Source organism: Protomyctophum bolini, assembly GCF_963924005.1.
Source record: "Protomyctophum bolini genome assembly, chromosome: 7".
NCBI lineage: Eukaryota > Metazoa > Chordata > Actinopteri > Myctophiformes > Myctophidae > Protomyctophum > Protomyctophum bolini.
The window spans coordinates 42,470,511-42,491,677 of NC_137868.1; the positions used below are offsets into that span (position 1 = coordinate 42,470,511).

The following is a 21,167-nucleotide window of genomic DNA, read 5'->3' on the forward strand; positions in this document are numbered from 1 at the left end:
TTGTTATTATTAGCGGCGGAGATGGTCGCCAGGCGGAGTTCCGCCGCCGCCTCCGCCGCCGCGATGTTGCCGGCGGAGTCGCGCTGGCGGTGGTCGTCGTCGATGTTGTCGTCGTCGTCATGGCTGTGGCGGGCGGTGGCCCGGTGGCCCGCTCCGTGCAGCACGTCTCCCTCTCTCGTGTCCCCCTGTCATACCTCGGGTCGGTGGAGAAAGTGTACGCTCACAGTTATTTAGTTGTTTTAACCAACAGTTTAGTTCAAAAGTATTGACAACGTCGGAACGTATAACGAAATACTCCGTTACAAGTTAAAAGTCCCCCGGAATTCAAAATGCATTTGAGTAAAAGTACAAAAGGATCGGTATCAAAATCTACTAAAAGTACCAAAAGTGAAAAAAAGGTAATTAAACTAATTAAAGCTAATTAACTAATTAACCCGGATATATTTCTACTTGCAAAAAAGTGATTTCAACCTTACTACTACTTTGTACTACTAGGACTTATGTGAAAAAATAGTTAAAAAAAAAAAAAGGTTTGATGAATTTTTATTTATTTAATAATATATAATAATATTATAATAAATTAATAATTTACATTTGGGGGATATCTTTCACAATGATGAATAAAACATGATAATGACCTAAAAAAACCCCATATAAAAGTAAGTAAAATAATTGTAATATTATTACAATTATTTTACTTACTTTTATTAGGGTTAAAGGTCAAAAGTCATAGGTTAAAAATGGTTCCAGAAATGTTTAATTTGTGTGAATTTTAGCCTCTGTGGGGGGTATTTATATGCAAATATCATGACCAAAATTGACGTTTAGGTGAAAAAAGAACAGAAAACAATTATGATAATTAAGTAATTAATTAAAATAAAAATGTTACCGAAAAGCAACGCTGGGTCTTACAGGCTTAAAGCAGAATGTCCCATATTGCACGTTTTTAGTATAGTTTTTTTTTAAATAGCAGATCTACAAGCTCACAGATGCAACACACTGTGAGTTTGTAGATTGGCTATTTTCAAATGTCCGAAATGTATATATAGGGGCTGAAGTGGGTAACATATATGTTTTGTGTTAATAACCAAAATCTACAAAGAAACTAGTAACTAACGTTTTCAAATACTTGTAGTGGAGTAAAAAAGTACAACATTTGGATCCGAGATGTAGCGGAGTAGATCAGTAGAAGTATCAGAGTATGGGAAATCGGAAATACTCCGGTAAAGTACAAACACCTCTTACGCTAAAATACAGTGCTTAACACTAGCATGTCTGAAGTCAACTCACCTACTACTCTGATGGCTAACGACCGTGTTTTTCATGCAATTCCATTGGCCACCTCTCCCACCCGCGGCGGGGTGACGACTTGCCATTGTCTTCTAAATGTCACGTTCCAACTAATTCAAGGCCAGCGTTTCAACTCGACAGGACAACTCGACTTATATTCTTTTAAATCGAATATTTAGAAAAAGTCATGCACGGGGGGGGGACTTTCTCAGAACTTCACGGGGGTAAAGAAAATCCACTTCAAAATATCCAAAAACCGCGCTTTAGACGTGCTAGTGTTAAGTAAAACGCACTCAAAAGTGAGTTTTTTTACACCTGTATAACGTCACGTCGTCGGCATCATACCTCGCTCTCCAGGCTGGAGAAGTGGGCCGAGCCGCGGCGCGAGCACAGGCTCTTGGCCTTGAGCGGCAGGTGCGGCGAGTAGAAGCGCCGCGGCTGGGGCACCGAGCGCAGCCGCTGGTACTGGAGCTTGGCGCTGGCCTGGGCCTGGCCCTGGGCGCCTGACGACGAACCACCGCCACCGCCGCCCGGTGACCCCGCCATGGGGCCCGAGGAGGAAGGGACCAGGGGCGGGAGGGGGCCACCAACGGGCATGGGCAGGGAAGACGACCCGGGGGAGGAGCCGCCGCCGCCCCCACCGGAGGGCTGCTGCTGCGGCGGGGAAGGCGAGGGCTGCGGCGGGAGCAGGGAGAGGTCCGTGCAGGCGCTCTGCTGCTGCTGCTGCTGCAGCAGCGCCAGGTTGGACTGGCTGCCCGACGACGACTTGTTGCCGCCGGAGTCGCCGCCGGGCTTGGGCGGCAGCGGGGGCTTGAGGGGTGGGGGGGGCCGCGAGCCGCTGAAGCTGTGGCAGTGGGGGAGGAGGAGCAGCTCCTCCTGGCTGTGGGACAACGCCGCGGCCGTGGCTGCGGCCGCCGCCGGCACCGCTCCGCGCTTGGAGCGGTGCGAGCGCCCGCCGGCGGCGTGGGGCGGGTGCGGGTAGGGGTGCGGGTGGGGGTACAGGCTGCAGGAGCACAGCGTGGCGCCCCCGGGAGCCCCTCCCCCTTCCTCCTCGGGCCCGTCGTCTCTGTCCCGCTTGCCCTTCCCTCCACCGCCGCCGCTCTTCCCCCACTTCCGGTCTCCCTTCATGGGGATCTTGTCCATGGACCAGTACCTCCGGGCCGGCGGCATGGCGCCGGGGGGCGCCGGCGGGGGCCACTGGGACGACACCAGCCCGCCCGACCCCCCGCCCGACCCCCAGCCCACGCCGGGCCCCGAGCTCCACAGGTCCACGCCGCCGCCGCCCACCCAGCCTGGGTCCGCCCGCGTCCCCAGCAGGGAGTCGTCGCGGCTGTTGATGCTGCCCCCTTTCTCCCGGGACGGGTAGGTGCCGAAGAACCAGCCGCCGCCGCCGATGCCCCCGATGCCCGTGCCGCCGGGGCCGCCGCCCACCCCCACCCCCGCGGCCCCTCCCCCCTCCCAGTACCTCTCAAAGTGTCCGAACTCTCCCGACGACTCCTCCTCCTCGTCCGAGTAGCTCTCGTCCAGCCGCGGCACCCGGTGCTCCGCCCGCTCCGACTCCAGCGCGGCGGCCGCGGCGGCGCTCCGGCCCGCCCTCCGCGCGCCCCTCTCCTCGGCCCGCTCCCTCGCCCGCGCCCGCTCCCGCACCTCCATCTCCTCCTCGTCGTCCTCCTCGTCCTCCTCCGAGTCCCACTCGTGGAACGACAGCCCCTCCCCCCCCCTCCCGGCCTGCCCTCCCCCCGCCCCGCCCCTCTCCCGCTCCTCGTAGTGCATCAGCAGCGGCCGCCGCTCGCCGCCCTTCCCGCCCTCTCCCCTCTCCGCGGTTCCGCCGCCACCACCGCTCCGCCGCCGCTTGGACGAAGGGAGCAGCGGGTGGAGGGAGGTGGGCGGAGTGTTCGAGTCCTCTCCTCCTCCTCCGCCTCCGTTTCCGCCCGTCACCCAGAACTTGACGGAGGCGGGGAGCTTGTGGAGGTTGGGGTAGCGCTTGCTGGGCGGTCGGTGTCTGCCGTGAGGCCGCGAGGACTTGGACTGCCGCTCCCTGCTCCTGCTGCTGTCCTCCTCCTCGCGCTCGTTGCCACCGTCGTCCTCTCCTCCTCCTCCTCCGCCTCCCGCGGCCTCTCTCCTGCCTCGCTCCCGCTCCGCCTCCCACACCGGGTCACGCCCCTTCTTCCCGAACGGGCTCCGGTAGTGGGCGGAGAAGGGCGAGTAGTCCTGAATGGCTCCGTCCCTGTCCACGCCCTCTCCGGCCTCGCCCTCCCTCTCCCCCTCGCCGTCTCCCTCCTCGGGCTCCGAGCGCTTTCCGCCGCCGCCGCCCACCGACTTCTTCCGCTTGCCGGTCTTTGTCGCCGCCTTCTTCTTCTTCTTCTTCACCTTGCGGCGCTTCCTGTCGCGCTCGCGCTCCCTGTCGCGCTCCTCCTCGCGCTTCTTCCGCTTCTTGTTCTTCCGCTTCTTCTTCTTCTCCTTCTCCTTCTCCTTCTCCTTGCGGCGCTTCTTCTCGCGCTTCAGCCGCTCGGCAGCGTCGCCTCCGGCGGCGCCGGCGCCCGCGTCGCTCCGCCGGTCCGTGTGGCGCTCCCGCTCGCTCCAGCTGGCCCACCACTCCTGGAGCTGGGACAGCTGGCTGCCGCCCCGCTCGCGCTCCCTCTCGCGGAGCGGCGGGTGCTGGTGCTGGTGGTGGTGGTTGTGGGGGTCGACGCCCCAGGACGCGCGGGGCTTGCGCGGCGGCACGGGGGGCGGCAGGCGCCCGTGGCTGAAGGAGCGCGGCCGCGTGGAGGCAGAGGAGCGCGAGCGCTCGCGGCCGCTCCGGCCCAGCAGCAGGCTGGACTCCTCCGTCAGCTCCGTCTCGTCCTCGTCGTCCTCGTCCTCCTCCTCGCCGCCGGGGAGGCCGCGGGGGTCCCGCGTGCTCCGCGAGGAGCTGCAGGAGTAGCTGGGCGACGTGGAGCGCGACGACGAGGCCGTCGAGGAGGAGGAGGTGGAGGAGGAGGTGCTGGAGGAGGACGAGGAGGAGGTGGTGGTGGTGTAGGGCAGCGAGGCCGAGGGCGACGGGGGCGTGTAGGCGGGGCTGAGCGGCACCGGCATGGGGAGGGAGAGGGAGGGGGGGGAGAGGGGGCGCGCCCCCCGCCGCCCCCCGCCCCCGCCTCCCCCGCCGCCCCTGCGGCCCAGCGGCAGGATGTTCTCGTACAGCGGCCCGCCGCCGCCGCCGCCGCCCGGCTCCTTGGCGCCGCCGGGCTTCTTGCTGGGCCGCCGCTTCCTCCAGAAGGAGGCGGAGGACGAGGCGGGGAGGGGGGGGGAGGAGTGCGGCAGCGGGGGGTTAGGGGGCAGCGGGGCCTGGCTCTTGTTGGAGGGCACCAGGCGGGGCGTGCCTTGCAGCGCCGCCGCCGCCGCCATCGCCTTGCCGCCGGCCCCGCCTTTCCCCTGACCGCCGCCGCTGCCGCCGCCCGCCACCGGCCGCTTCCCCGCCCCGTGGTCCGGCCCCTTCTCCGAGTAGAAGGCCACGCTGGCCGGGGGGGGCTGGGGGTGGCCCCGGGGCATGCTCTTGGGGGTCTGGGACCCTGCCTGAGGGTCCATGCAGGGTCCCAGACCCTCAGGGTCGATGGGACCGTAGTAGCGCTTGTAGCCATCCAGCCCCCCGCCCCCTCCGGCCGGCGCCGCCGGCGCCACCGCCCAGCTGGTGGGCACCACCTTCTGGGCAAAGGGTCCCATGTCCGCCATGCCGCCGCCGATACCGCCGCGCGGCCCCACGGCGGCCAGCGGGTTGGTGGCCGTGGCCGTCTTGGGCAGCCGCCAGCGGTCCACCACGGCCAGCCGGCGGTCCGGCCGGGGCAGGAAGGTGGAGCAGGGCAGCGGCGCCCCCGCGATGGCGGCGGCGCTCGCCGCGGGACCCAGTGCCGACCCGGAGTGCACCATGGTGGGAGGAGAGCCCGGCAGCGGGCTCTTGTAGACGGGCTGGATGGCGGGGGCCAGCCCCCCTCCCGGGGGGGGCCCCTTGGCCATGGACGGGGTGCTCACCGACACCACCATGTGAGGGGCCTGCAAGGGCACCGCCACCATGGCGCTGTGGTGGTGGGGCAGAGACTTGGCGCCCACGGGCGCCGTCTCGTCCTCGAAGCTGCAGCAGCTATACATCCCCTGAGAGAGAGAGAGAGAGAGAGAGAGAGAGAGAGAGAGACAGAGACAGTTTTAACCACCTTTATTTTTCGAATACAATTATTACACTACGCTTAATCATTACAAAGTACCAAAACAAGTAGCACCAAGTTAAAAAAAACTTTTAGCTAACCACAATAGCTACTACTGTGGTTTCAACGTTGACTCCATAGGTCAACAGGTCAATTAACTGAATATTGGATCCGATTATCACAAGCCACACACGATTGTGGTTTATTTTACAAACCAGGAGTAAATCTACATCATTATTAACCTTTGTCCCAGCATATGGGACGTTCGCAAGACCATTCATTCTCTAGGATTTGTGTAAAAAGTTTTGCTTCTCAATTATTGTGGCTCCAATTTGCATGGAATATCTTTCCAAATGAACCATCTTTGATACAGAGAGAAAAATACATACAATTTGTACTGTAAAAAGTACAGTATTCAAGGAAGGAAGGAAGGAAGGAAGGAATGAAGGAAGGCAGGCAGGCAGGTACAGGTAGGCAGGCCATGGACCCCCGTTTGAAAACAGTTGTTACCTCTGGGACCCCAATCTACACAGAGAAGTCTGTGATCATTGAGAGTTACAGGCTACAGACCCCTGGGGTTCCGCTGACGTTGAGAGTCAGCATATTATGGTCTTTGTGAGCTGAGTGAAGGGAGTACTTCTCACGGAAAACGTGCTCCTGCGTGCGTGTCTGCGTGCGTGCCTTGCATGGAGAGTGGTGGGTGGGTTGCGAGGGTCAATTCCATTCCACTCCAGTCAATTAGTCAGATTAATTGAAATTCAATTCTCCCTCACACCCTGGAAATCCTCTGACAGTCAACCTTCATGGAACCCACGCACGCACGCACGCACACAGGAATGCAAAAACAAGGTGCAAGCAGGCAGAAACATGGCCCCACGCATTAACCTAATCTTCACTAGCCAGCAAGAAACCATGACCGTTTATCATTCGTTTTTTTTCTCACTCAAACTCCTTCCCTTGGTCTGTCTGTCTCTCTCTCTGTTTCACGCATATACTTTATACTCCACGGTGTGTGGAGTGTGTCCTTTAACAAAAAAAACAAAAAACTACAGGGATTATTTTTGGGGTTATAAAAAAAAAAACATAACTGATCTAGAAAGTAACACTTTGATATGTTGTTTGTAGATCATTAGGCTTATTATTATTACTACTTTCTTGGCAAGCGGCACCACAGAGCACAGTATACAGATGACACGACACGCGCAAAACCGCCGTCAGAAGTCCGTCATGGCGGTGCATGGTGAATGTCACAATAGACTGCTGGTTTGAGGTGACGCACCTATACACCCTAACCTGACTCTGCCAGATGGGGGCGGTATTGGGTAACCATGTTCCCCAAGCCAGCATCCATCTGAGATCGCTCAGGGGATTGAGCTAACACCGAACCGCTCCGGTTCGAAACCAATCAGCGTGAGCTAAGGGCGGGATAAGTGCGAAACCGGATGTGACGCTATATAGACCTAATACTGTCTATGATATAGAATATGATTGGTTGTGTTTGCACGACCACACGGTGATAGACAGACGGTCCCATCCAATCATCTACCAAGTATCTTGACAAAAAGGAACAGCCTCGTCATCGAATTGGCTCCCGAGATCCCAGATCCCAATAGGCTGTGAAACAAACTTGTGTAGCAATTGCTTCTTGGATCTGGCAGCGTCCGGTTATATACACCCACCCTCCCTTACCGCCGGGATAAAAGCGTGTCTGTCTTGGTTCTGTGTTTTGAAAACACGCTTGAAGGTTGAAGAACCTCTCAGGCGGGGAGAACAACTGCTTTTTGACTGTTTTTCATTTGACAATCCATGCCAGCGTATATGTTTGTTATGCATGCCAATAAAAGCAGCTCTTTCAATTGATTTGACTTGAATGATTGATGAGGCTTGAATCAAGCTTTGCTGATGATCAGCAATCAGGACTGTGTGTGTGTGTGTGTGTGTGTGTGGGGGGGGTTGAGAACACGCACGCGCGCACAGAGACACTTGCGCTTGCTTGCACGAACCGCAAACATCTCAACACTATATAGTCTGTCTCTCTCTCCATACCGCCATCTCTCTGACAGACTCTCTCCTTGCTATGCCCATACAATATCTCACCACCTGTCACTCCCTCTATCGCTCTCTCTCTCTCTCATATATTCACCTCACTCATCGCCTGTAGGAATTCATTTTAACATATAAATCAAGACCACTATTAAAGTCTCTCTCACACATGCGTGCATGCACGCGCGCATGCACACGCGCACACACACACACACACACACACACACACACACACACACACACACACACACACACTCTCTCTCCCATGGATTCTTTCAGCCTAAAAGGAGAATTCTGGAGATAGCTTTTCATACCTTAATCTGATGTTATTATATTCAGGAACGAGTGGTACAGGTGAAATAAAAGTGTCATAACACGATGCCACCGCAGCGCTGAGCGTGAGCGGTGGGGTTTTGCAGTAATTCGCTTATATGTATCGCTCTTTTTTCGTCTCTTTTTTGTATAGATATCTGTCGATCATAATGACTCAAACGTCTCCACAGTGGTTGAGTGCACCTCCTGAAGTCTCGCCAGACCAGATTTCAACCGTGAGTCATTCAAAGGCCTCTTTAGTCCACTACTACGGTGGCCCATTTGGGACACACTGTGGAGAGATTTGAGTTATTATGAACGACAGATGTTTACAATATAAAATCCCCAACCACTCACACTCTGAGCTACGGTGGACTCGGGATGGAGTTATGAAAATATTCGGGATATATAGGTCTGCTCCCTCTGTTGAGTCTTTTTTTAAATCCACACGTAAAACCTTTTTTATTTTCACAAGCCTACTACTACTACTACTACTCAACTGCCCTTAATGTTCTTCTACTGCTTCAGTACTATTATCATGCGTCTGATATTGCTATATTGTATTTTACTGTATTGTATTGCTTTTTCTGACCTGTGAAGCACGTTGGTACAATGAGAGTTTTTCTTTTAAATGTGCTATACGAATACATTTTATTTGATAATAACTTCAGATTATGGTAAAACAAACCTAGTAGGAATTCTCCTTTAATGTATTAATGTACCTCATGATCAAGCAACCAATGAATCAATGAATGAATGAATGAATCAATCAATCAATCAATCAATCAATCCATTCTGTGTGGAGTTTGCATGTTCTCCCCGTGTCCCCTAGGGTAGGTACCCTCACAAAAACATGCAGTAATCCTGGTCTCTAAACTGCCTCCCCCAGCCGGGGCGCCTGATGGAGGGGAAAGGAACTGGTCGGAAAACGTGTTCCTTCCACGCGCTACGTCCGGCCAGGGAAATTCCCCCCTGTCAGGTGAAAAGAAGCAGCTTGGACTCCTCATGCATAGAAGGAGGCATGAGGTCAGTCCGCTATCCCAAAATCGTGGGATAAAAATTATTAAAAAATAAGAAGAAGAATCAATCAATCAATCTCTCTCTCTCTCTCTCTCTCTGTGTCTCACCCTGCTGATGGCGAGGAGGAAGTCCAGCTTGCTGGAGCTGGTGGCCATGCAGTGGCGCAGCCGCCAGTAGACCAGGTGCTCCCAGGCGAACACCAGCAGACTGAGGCCCATGGCCACCAGCAGCATGTAGAAGACCCCCGCCATGTTGTCGATGTCCAGCTTGCTGCTCATCACCTCGATCTTGTCGTTGTGACAGATGCCCGACAGCCAGAGCCGCTCCAGCATCTCGATCTCGTCTGCGCAGCACGCGGCATGTGGGGGGGGGTCGAGAAAGCAGAAATCAGAGACACACGTGGTGGGGAAAGTATACTCACGTCTTTGGACTTGTAAGTATCGATACTGCAATGTAGACATTTTGACTTGAGTAAAAGTTATTGGTATCAAAATCTACTTAACCCATTTTAGGCCTGACCTCAAAATTTAAAAAATAAATCTTCTAAATCCTCCAGTTTTCTGAAATAAATATTTTCACGATTTTTCAAAAATAGCAGATCTACAAGCTCGTAGCGCGCCACTCGGTGGCACGCTAGGAGCTTGTAGATCTGCTATTTTTCAATAGCTAAATTATAACAATGTTTAAAACACCAAAATGGGTTAAGTAACAAAAGTAGAAAGTGCTCATTATGCAGAAATGTCCCCATTTCACAAGTTTTTTCAAATGTATAAAATGTATACAATGCATATTTTGGAAATTGCAGATCCATACAAGCTCACAATGCGTTGCACCGCAACGTATTGTGAGCTTGTAGATCTGCTTTCATATCTGCTTTTCCGAGATGTATACAGTATAAAGTTGAAGCGGTGAATGTAGGTTTTGTAAGATTGTCACCGACTTATACAGTTTACAACAAGCAGCAAAATGTTGCCGGGACTTTGCAGATTGTGCAACATAAATATTAGAAAATATATTAAAGCAAGAAAATAAATTGAATAGAATATATAGGCCATAATGGAGAAAAAAAAATCAAAACAACATACAACAAATATACAGTGATAGGGCTATATCACTAATACTTACGGACTTGTCTTAGACAGGCACAGTAACTTATCATAGCACTGTTTCCGTGTGATCGACTGTCCGATCAAAGACAGCAATGTCCACGCACAACGCGTGCACACACATGTAGTGGGCCCCGTTCAGATGCACAAAGCAACAGGATCAATCAATGTGCAAGTGTCACGGATTACATAAAAATGATCGTATTAGTAGTCGTTATACCACAAAGAGAAAGAAACAAACTGAGGGGGGGGGGGGGATAAATAATTTATAATAACGATCCATACAGTATATGTATTAGACATGAGGTGCATGAGCAGCAGCTGGTTATATACTCTGTCGGGTGAAAACCTATTCATGTCCAAAACCGGTTCTTTTCAGAGAGAGACACAGACAGACCAAGGGAAGGAGTTTGAGTGAACCGGTTTCAGGATTCAAATTCCAAAGCAGCGGATCCACGTCGTGCACCCTGTTGCACGAGAGGATCGGTGCGTGTCGGGTTCAACAACGTATAGTCCACAGGAGAAGGGAGAGGGAGATAAGATGGCCCCGAGGCGCTATAAGTTCTTGGTTTGCCTCCGTGCCCATAGTTTATACTGATCGAGGCACACTATATAAACTGTCTCTGTGCATTTGATGCGTGTTCCTTGCAGTCGCTCGGGATAAGGAGCGACCGCTATATACATGCTCTTACATTTTAAGATATAACAAAAGATAAGATTATAGAGATCAGATGAAATAAGATTAGATGAGACCTGATCCCGGGGGGGGGGGGGGGGGGGATTCAGTCGTCGAAGTGAAGATATACAGATCACAGGGAGAATCAAAGTATTGCAGATGCAGTAAGACACACACACAAAACTCAAAGAAACACCATCAATAGTGAACCAAAAATAGACAACGCTAACAGACTCGGAACAGCGCTTGAGGGGAGGACGGGATGAGAGAGGAGAGAAGATAAGAAAGGGGGGGGGGGTGTTAAAATTTGAAACAGAATAAAGGGGGAGAGGTGTGCAGCAAGCAGTGGTGGAAAAGTACTGTACTTGAGTAAAATGTTGACGATTTCGTTCAATACTTCTATTTTTTTCCCCAGTTTATCATGTGTCTATGAGGTGACAGTACTTCATTAGACACCCTGGAGTTGTTTTTATGTGCAATGGTGTATTCACTTTGTATTTAGGGTTTCTTCCTGGAGGCTGAACCCTTGACAGTCAAACGGGGCCAATGAAGTAAAACAGTAATATAGTGACGCCACACTATCAGCCCCTCCCCTAACCCCTCCCCCTTTATCATACAACCACAGCTGTGGGTGCGGCTTCAGTTCAGGTGGATCACCACCACCAATCACCACCCACCAGGCAAACCAGGCATACTTAATGAACTGGTGGGCGTGTCCACATAAAAGCATGATTTAAAAAAAATACTGTACACTTTTTGGAAAAAAAGGTCTTCCCCCTTATATTGTATAAATATGTTTTAGGGTGGGGGAAAATGGTGGCACTCAATCTTAAAAAAAAAATTTGGAGGGACAGACAGTAAATTGGGAGAGAGATAGGGGGGGAAGACATGCAGTGAGGGCCGTCGGGATGTTCTGCTTTTTTACAGGGCGTGAAAATGAGCACTTGTGCTCAGCTATAAATAAAGGGGGGAAACAATGAGTACTTTAAAGGTATATTCAGTGATTTCACTTAATTCAAATATCACTTCGTTTTTTGTTTTGTTGTGATAATCCTCTCTACTATAGAGTGTGCTGACCATTATAAGCAGTTCCTCCCTGTCCCCAGTTAACCCCTGGGGGTCAAAAAAACCTTAGATTTCGTTTTTGACTCTCTATCCTGATTGGACGAAGGCTTAGGTCCCACAGCCAAAAACGAAACCTACGGTTTTTTGAGTGAAATCACTGAATATACCTTTAAGTATACCGATAAAGAGGGAGGGAACCACAAAGCAAGTGCAACAACATTAGATCATGTTATGATGTGTCCACGCATGAGAACAATGCTTATATTGGGACCCGTTTAGATAAATATCCATATAGAACTGACGCAAATGTGGTCTGTGACTCAAATGACTCAATAAACAATAGGCCTTGAAAAGGGTTGAAAACCACTGGATTGAGGGACGAGAAGGAAGGGGCTGGAGTTAGGGGGGGGGAGGGAGGGGGGAGGGGAGGGGGGTTAGAGGTTAAACGTCCCAGCTGAATGTCTGTGTTGGTTCTTCAGAGGTCAGTTCAAGGTCGGACTCAGAGAGAGAGAGAGAGAGAGAGAGAGAGAGAGAGAGAGAGAGAGAGAGGATCACCGGTTGTCGAAGGTGACTCATCAAGTTGGAATGGGTCACTGATGCAGGTGTCTGCTCAACAGGAACACTGGGTAGAGAGGGAGCTCTTCTGTGTGTGCGTGTGCGTGTGTAAGTGTGCACGTGCGTGCTCGACTGAAAGCCAGCCAGCACACAGAGAGAACTCTGAGAGAGGCACACAAACTGAGATACATACACAGAGCGAAAGAGATAGAGAGAGCAACTATAGAGAGCTGAGAGTGCGTGCGTGTGTGCGTGCGTGAAATAGACAGAGGAAAATTAAATGAAATGAGTCTGTGTGTTTGTTTGTTTGTGAGAGAGAGAGAGAGAGAGAGAGAGAGAGAGAGAGAGAGAGAGAGAGAGAGAGAGAGAGGGAGAGAGAGAGAGAGGGAGAGAGAGAGAGAGGGAGAGAGAGAGAGAGGGAGAGAGAGAGATGGGGGGGGAGAGGGTCAAAAACAATGAAACAGGCCTCAGCAGTAAAATGGCCTGGACAACCCAATCTCAGCATTGTAGCTCAGGGCAAATGAGAGAACAAGAATGGAGGGAGGAGAGACCACGTGAGAGAGAGAGAGAGAGAGAGAGAGAGAGAGAGAGAGAGAGAGAGAGAGAGAGAGAGAGAGAGAGGAGGAGGGGGGGTGACAAAGAAGGAGAAAGGTGTGATGAGAGAATATAAGTTAGGAATTGAGCGAGAGAGAGGGAAGGGAGGAGAGCGTGTGAGCAAGAGGCAGCGTCTAATGTATCAGGGGAAATGAAGGGAGATGGAGGAGGGGGAGAGAGAGAGAGAGAGGTGGCGGACGCTGCATGAGATTGTGTCATTATGACAAACCGCAGGGCACACTGCTCAACTTGAAGAGGAGAACATGAGAGGAGCGGAGCAAGAAACAACAGAGCGCTGAGAGAGACAGACATGGGAACACAGAGAGGGAGAGAGAGAGAGAGAGAGAGAGAGAGAGGGAGAGGGAGAGGGAGGGAGAGAGAGAGTGAGTGAGAAGCGTCAAAGATAGTGGGAGAGACAGAGGCAGAAGGAGGAGATGATAATCATTTAATTGCACTGGCGGCGGTTGGTGGGGAAAAAGTATACGGTATATTCACATTTATTTTACTTAGGTAAAAGTATCATCCCCGCCATGTAATATAAAAGTACGGTGTTCCAAAATGTATACTTGCGTAAAAGTGCAAAAGTATATTGGCAACAAAATATATACCTAATGTACCAAAAGTAGAAGTATAGCTATATACTCATCACGCAGGATGACCCGGCCGTCTCACACGTTTTCAAAATGTGTATACATCTTTTCAAAATAGCAGATCGACAAGCCCTCCACGGGTCTCTTTGCGACGCGTAGTGAGCTTATAGATCTGAAGTGGTTAACACGATAGGTGTGGTTCCATTAAGGAAGCGAACGTTCAGAAATTCAAAAAAGAAAAAAAAAGAAAAGCACATTTTCCATGTCCAGTTTCCATCCACTGATAAAAATGTGATTCTTGGGGGATATGAAGTAATTTAATAAAATACCGGTAAGCAGTAGGTGGCTCTGTTTTACCAGTCAAGTGAGACGCGTATTATTTGACTTTTTCATTTTTTTTAAAGTTATTTTAGGGCTATAGGATAGGCCTACAAAGATATATTATACACAGACTGCCTGGGTTGCCGATTGGTTGGTCAACTTTGATGATGGAGAGGGCCACTATATTGCACATTATATAGCCGTCGATCTAATTCTACAAGCTCAAACCGCCTTAAGTTATAGTTATGTTAACTTTATGAACTAAATACAAATACATTGGACATACAAAAAGAACATTTGAGTACTAGTCATTGAGCTACAAATTTAGAATGAAGTCATTAAAGTGGGTCATGCTTGAATGTTTGAAACTGTAACAACTGAAATGAATAATATATCAGTATTCCGAGGGCCACATTAACCCATTCTGAACGGGAACCCATTTTGGTATTAGCATCATGTTATGCTTTAGCTATTGAAAAACATATATTTTTGAAAAATCGAAGAACGACTGACATTTTTTAAATCTGATCTCAGGTCAGAATGGGTTAATCAGACTAGTGTGTGTCCAGTGGAAACCTCGTATGAATCTGATCTCAGGTCAGAATGGGTTAAGTGAAGGTGCGGGCCATGTGGCCCCCGGGCCGCCAGTTACCCGTGCATGCACTATATATGCTGTCCAGAGGCTATCTGTAAATAAATAGGCGTGTGTTGACAGGGGCCGATTAAATATAGGTTTCCGGTGAATTATACTTTTTGACCGTGTTGACTATAGTCTCCCCTCGTCCGTGCCGGGGTGTTTTTTTGGAGAAATATATATTCACCGATCTATAACTTCCGTGATTAATTAACGCACTACTCACTGGGAGGGCGAGAGCCTGCAGCAGTGCAGACAGCGTATAGACTTCAAAAACAGAGAGTGAGTCAATTTGCCCCATTTCTTTTTTTTTCTCTCGATCACAGCGCCCAAAGTCCACCCCCTCGAGCACACAAAAGTGTTTTGAAAAAAAAAAAAATTAAGACTTATTCGAAATTTGAGGTGTTTCTATTCAGGAATGAATGCACCAAAATCCTCAGTGCGCTTTAAAATGGAGCTGGATGGAAATGCACTTATTGACTGCAAGATGAAATAATACATAAATCATGCAGGCCCTGCCAGCAGTTTCTTTTCCTTATAACTTTCAACTAGTCACAGAATATTTATTTAGCCTCAGTGCGATGGAGCCCCCCCGAGCGTTGGAAAACACAGAGGTGTCTATATGGTTCCAAAGGGCGGGGGGGGGGGATGTTTTCATCACAAACCTAATTATTAAATCGTTCCCTATACTTGTTGACAGTTGAACATAAGCACAAAGACGCAGAAGAAAATAATCTTTTATCGAGTCCAAGGCAAATTATTGCCATTGGGGGCCAGTGGGGCCGTTAATTGTCCAGGGCCCCTTGGCTCTCGGGGGGGGGGTAAACCCCTTTATCCTCCCCAGACATGCCCCCCTATATATGTATACCACAACCTGAAAGAACCCCTTCATCCCCTCTGGGAAGCACTATATACCGTTACACTATAGTCTGCCTTTCTTTGTTTTGTGTTTTATACATTATTCACCCGCGTAACCATAGCAATGGACAGCCTGGAATATTAGTGACTCATGATGGGATCAAAGAGGCATATACGGTATAGTCTTTTTCTGCCATTAGTGACAGATCTCTGTTCCAACTGAAAGCACCAGTAACGTACAGTGGAGAGGAAAAAAAAGTGTCCAATTAACAGAAAGTGTTATGAAGGTGGTCTTTGGTTGGGGACACAAAACATGTTTGCAACAATTGCCAACAAACCCTACAAGCCCTCCGGCGCATTCATATCAGCCAACGCGGGGAAACTGGAAGTATATACCGTCTCTAAAAACGCCGGGGCAACGCTCCACACGTCCCAAACTCTTCTCCCTATACTGGCTCCAAAACTATATGGAATGCACTTCCCATCACAGTCAGAACTGCAGACCCACTCCCAATCTTCCGCCGTATAGTCTGAAAACCCACCTCTTCATGACTCCATCTTGGCCCGTAAAACACTTGCTGTAGCCCCGACAACCTTACAGGCGAATGCTAAAGGCTCGACTTATGTAACTTATGTAGCATTTTATGAAGACATAGCACTAGATAGTAGATATTCCACTGTTATGTTCTATAGCTTACGTATGATTCATGATAACTAGTTTTTATGTATCTATCGACATGTTTTTGTTCTTGCGTAAGTCGCTCTGAATTAAGAGCGTCTGCTCTATAACAGGCCAATGTGAAAAGGGTGGGACATATTCCTCAGCCTAGTAGGAAAGTCTGTGAAAGATTTCACGTAAATTGCACGCTGCGTTCATGATTTGAGGCTTTTTGTTCAAAACGGGCCAATCCTGCAAACTTCGAAAGCCAATGTTAGCCAACTAGGAATGGAATATGAAATATCAGACAGATCCGTCTTGAACACATGACTATAGAGATACTGTGTAGCGATTCGTGGGATTTCTTTGGACAGAATCTGGAGGAGTAATATCCAAAAATGAGTTTTACAAAAAGTCGGCCTCCTGGTGGCGCTATAACAGGCCGTTCGGGGGAAATTTGGGGCAGAGGTTCGTCGTTTGCATCTAGGGAGTGTGTGTGTGTGTGTGTGTGTGTGTGTGTGTGTGTGCAAAATCTGGCATCGACCGGGTTTACAAAACATATTCTCTTAGCAAAAGTTAAAGTCAGATGGCTATTTCATCATTGAACTGCATTAAAAAAGAAACTGTGACAGTCAGGAGTCCAACCCACGTGCAGCGGCCCCCACAGCCTTCTTCAGAGCCTGTGTCTCTGGTCCTTTGATACAGTAAAGCCTGTGTAGCGTCAGTGTTGTTTGGTAGCGCTCGCGGGTGTCTAGTCGCGAGGCCAATGTATTCCTCCCACACATGTCTGTGTTGCCACTGTTGGGTGCGTGTCCCAATTTTGTAAAAGTGAAGGCTCGCACTCACTAGAATGACTATAGGGTGAGGGTTAACCTTTTCGTATCTTCTCCGTGCCTTTATAATGACGGAGGACAAACGCTTCAGCTGTCCAGGTGCGACGCGTTGTGGGCTTGCGGATCGGGCTGTTTTCAGCGTGTAAACCTGCAGATTTAATATTATCGATATCTATTCGACTAAAGTTCAGATGACTAAAATATGACTAAATACATGCGAAAAAGAGAGACGATCCGGGCACTCAAAGTAAAAAAAAAAAAGAGAGGAAAGCCTTCATTAAATGAAAAAGGCAACAGCCAACATGTTTTGACCATTAACTGCTCTTCATCAGGGCAAGAATGGCTAAATACAATCTTAATCAAAAGACTTTGACAGACTAAACATTTGCTGTAAAATTAGTAGTGGCTATCAGAGCTTGATGACCAAAAGCCCAAACGTTTGTCCATCATTATAAAGACATGGAGAAGAAAATAATAAAAGGAAAAGTGAACTCACTCTTGTCTTGTCGTTGTCTTGTTATTCTGAGTGCGAGGCCCGGATCACGTTTACAAAATTGGGACAGTATACGCACCTACAGTGGCAACACAGAAATGCGTGGGAGGAATACATTGGCTAAATTGGGAGGAAAAAGGTGGTACAAAATAATTGGCTTCACTAAATTTAAAAAGAAAAGAAAAAAAAAAAACGAAAAGAAAAAACACATCTGGACATATTATACTGTAGACTGCATAATCCCTGATACCGGCGTCATTAAGAGAAAAAAAAAAGGGAAAATATTGGCTTCTAGCTGTATACCGTAAAATATGCATGTATAGTTCTACAGTTGGCTCATATAGAGCGGAACGTTGGTGCCATTTATTCTAAAGTTTGCTAACTAAAGTGCAGTACTTCCTGTATAATGAGTCCACCGAGAGCCTCTTAATAACGTCAAAAGAAAAAGGGCATAAAACCGCAGGCAAAGATACTAGAGTCCACCTTCACCCATCAGATGTAATGCTTTTGAACGGCCGCCAATTCCAACGCATCTGGCCCGAGATGCCAGTGTCCTCTCCAGTCGAGGAGCAACGCACTGTTTCCTAACTTAGACGGCTGGCAGAACAGAACTTTTTTTGGCACCATGTGGCGCTACCGAGCAAATGGCTGTCGGCACAGGGAGAAGCGGGCAGAACTAATACTTTTGTCGACTTGAAATAACTGTTCTTGATTGGGCTCTAAACCTAACCTGACGCTGCCAGATGGGGGCGGTATTGGGCATGTTCCCCCAACACAGCTTCCATCTGGGATTTCTCAGGGAGTTCAGCTATAACACCAATCCGTTCCGTATACCGAACCAATCAGCGTGAGCTATAAGGGCGGGATATGTGCGAAACCGGATGTGAAGCTGTATATAGACACGTCAATATGATTGGTTGTGTTTGCACGCCCCCACACGGTGATAGACAGACGGTCCCATCCAATCATCTACCAAGTATCTTGAAAAAAAAGGAACAGCCCCCCGTCATCGAATTTGCTTCCGCGATCCCAGATCCCAATAAGCTGTGAAACAAATTTGTGTAGCAAGCTTCTTGGATCTGGCAGCGTCAGGTTACTCTAAACCCCCCCCCCCCGCTAGAATAATGTTTTTATTATAATAATAATAATTATTATTATTATGTGTTGCGTTGAATCAGTCTGGCATTTGTTGTACTCTTTTATCTTTTGTATTCTGTGTTTTCTGTTTCCGATCGGTATTTTGTTTTTTATCAGTGGTGGAAAGTAACTAAGTGCATTTACTTCAGTACTGCATGTGCTTAAAGGACCACTCCACCACTTTTCACCACTTATCTTCATATAATTTGTCCTCACTAATGTTTAGGATAAAATATCACATATTTTTGTGGGGTTTTTTTGTGAGTCTGTGTCTCATATAGGGCTGTGGGCATTTCGGAAACACATCCACCAGTGACATAAATTGTTTTTAAACATTAAAAAAAAATATATATATATATATAATATATTTAGATTTGTATTATCGTGAGAACAATGGCTTCCATTATCGCATTGCAACTTTTCAGGAATAGAAGGCCTGCGGTTTCTATTAGCTTGGCATTTTAATTTTTACTCCACTACAATAATTTGAAAACTTACAAGTTACTATAGTTACTTTGAAAACTTTAATTTTTATTAGAAAACCTACATTAACCACTTCAGCCCTATGTACATTTCGGCCATTTGAAAACATATAGATATTTTCAAAAGATCCTGTGCACATTTTGAACTTGTGAAATGGGACATTCTGCAATACGAGTACATTTACTTTTAGTACATTAAGCACATTTTGATGCCGATACGGTTGTACTCATTTAGAATTCCAGTATTTCTACATTGCAGTATTGATACTTTTACTCAAGTAAAACATTTTACTGTAGTCCTATACTTTTCAGTATTCAGTGAAACGTGAAACATAATTTACATTTTGAAGAAAAAAATAAAGGGAAGCTCGGCACACTCAAATCTGTGCACAATCAATATATATTCATTTGCAAGCTTTCGGTCTATAGTGATTGATTTATTGATTGCTTACTTTATTGAAAATATATTTCAAAAGGATAAATTCACAAGAAAGCTGTTAGGCTTGTTTCCATTGTGGTCCTCTTGGGGAAAGGGGAAGGGGAGCAACAGACAATAACGGTACAATACAGACAAAAACAGGAGGCAAAAAGAAAACATAAAACAAAAAAACACAAGAAACGGAACAAAATTCATATAAACTGACCAATAAAACTGGATTTATTTTCTTTTTTCATTTGTGCCATTTATCTATTCTACACTATATTTACACTATGTTTTCGGCCAACCGTCTTTTTAATGTGGATTTAAAGATATCAAAGGAACTGGTCACCTTGAGGCTGGAAGACAAGCCATTCCACTGAACTGCTGCCGAGTACAGGAATGATGTTTTTCCCATATTGGTATGAAAAAGGCAGGGTTTAAAATCAGTAGGGCTCCCTCTGGTGTGACCACCTTCAGGCCTGAAGGTCAGACCGAAAGCTTGCAAATAAATATATTGATTGTGCTTTCTGCACAGATTTGAGTGTTGAGAGATCCTTTTGTGACTCCAGCACCTCATTTTAACCCTAGAACACTAAACATATTTTTAGTTACACCATCACTAAACACAGGTATATTTTATACCCAATGTAAAATGTAAATATTCCATAAAGAATATTTCTACAGTACAGCAATACAATGTCAACTATGATAGGGAGGCATATTTTTTAAATATTGAAGTTGGGAACGTCTCCTTTCGTCACACCCATGTGAGAATGTAAAAATAAAAATAAAAGTCCATTGAGCGTGCATGGGTTTTTTTCTGTATCACACCATCACTAAACACGGGTGAAATTTCAACCGAGCACCTGCCTGTAGAAAAAGAAACAGGGACGTGGGCAGGGAAACAAACCTATACACCTTCAATTATGTCACTGAGCATCATGAAGGTATACTGAAAGACCCGCCCACCTCAGACATCAGCGACATTATGAAAATCTCAAAAATATAATCGTCTGTGTGAAACATTTACTTTTTCAAACCTTTCATCACACCTCTAAGAACGCTGTATGAGAAATGCACTCAACACTGTGCATAATTATCGTCTCTGTCGGGTGCAGGTGCGGAGTTATAGTGTGGTACGAGGCGTATTTCCGTAGGATTTTTTTGCTAAAAGTGATTTTTTTGCTTTTTCGGCTTTCATAGGGACCAAAAAGTCTGAAAATTATGGGGTTCAAATTTTCCCGACCCCCACCCCTTTTTTGGGGGGTCATATATTTTGGGACCTCCCATAATAGTACGCCAGACAATGAATGTCCGATTTTCATAATATTAGTGTTGTTTTATAGGTTTTTTTATATTCTGAGTTGATTTCTTACACTTTGAAAGTAGCCAGAATAATATTTTCTGACTTTTGGTTGGGGTCTTTCTTCACCCGGGACCCCCGGGCTCATCTCAGTACTCATTACACATTACATTCCTCGCTCTGCTCCTGTTCCAGAACAATGTCAAATTAGATAATAATATAAGCATTAAAAATGTTTGTAGCTGGTCACTGATTACAAAAATGAATGGTAGCTAATACCAGGGGTCTTCCACAGGGGGTCCGGGACCAGTTTTTCCCCTATTCTTGCACCCATGTATGTGTTTTTCAAGTATTTCGAATATAATTAGAATATCTTGCTTTTATGTAAAGTACTTTGATAGTGTATTAGTATTCTACCATTATGGTGTTACTGCAGGGAATAAAGGTATTGCAACTTCTCACTTTATGCACGCAGAAAATGTTCATTTATTTCACACACTGCACTCACACTAACAACACAACACGCACACACCTATCCTCTTAAAGAGCCCATGGTCAATTATGCCTACAATAAAAAATTTGCAGGGTCTATTCATCTTCG

At 47.9% G+C, this 21,167-nt stretch overlaps 1 protein-coding gene across 1 annotated transcript in view; it reads right to left on the bottom strand.

Moving 5' to 3' along the window:
* The window catches only part of grin2db (glutamate receptor, ionotropic, N-methyl D-aspartate 2D, b), a gene marked incomplete at its 5' end in the record, with an annotated part of 136,559 nt that overhangs the window by 206 nt on the left and 115,186 nt on the right, over positions 1 to 21,167 (bottom strand). Inside the window, 3 exons of the mRNA XM_080768345.1 lie at positions 1 to 194; positions 1,636 to 5,415; positions 8,948 to 9,183. The exon at positions 1 to 194 is cut by the window's left edge and continues 206 nt beyond it. Of these exons, the coding sequence (XP_080624471.1) occupies positions 189 to 194; positions 1,636 to 5,415; positions 8,948 to 9,183 (4,022 nt within the window). The 3' untranslated portion in view covers positions 1 to 188. The remainder of the gene's footprint in view (positions 195 to 1,635; positions 5,416 to 8,947; positions 9,184 to 21,167) is intronic.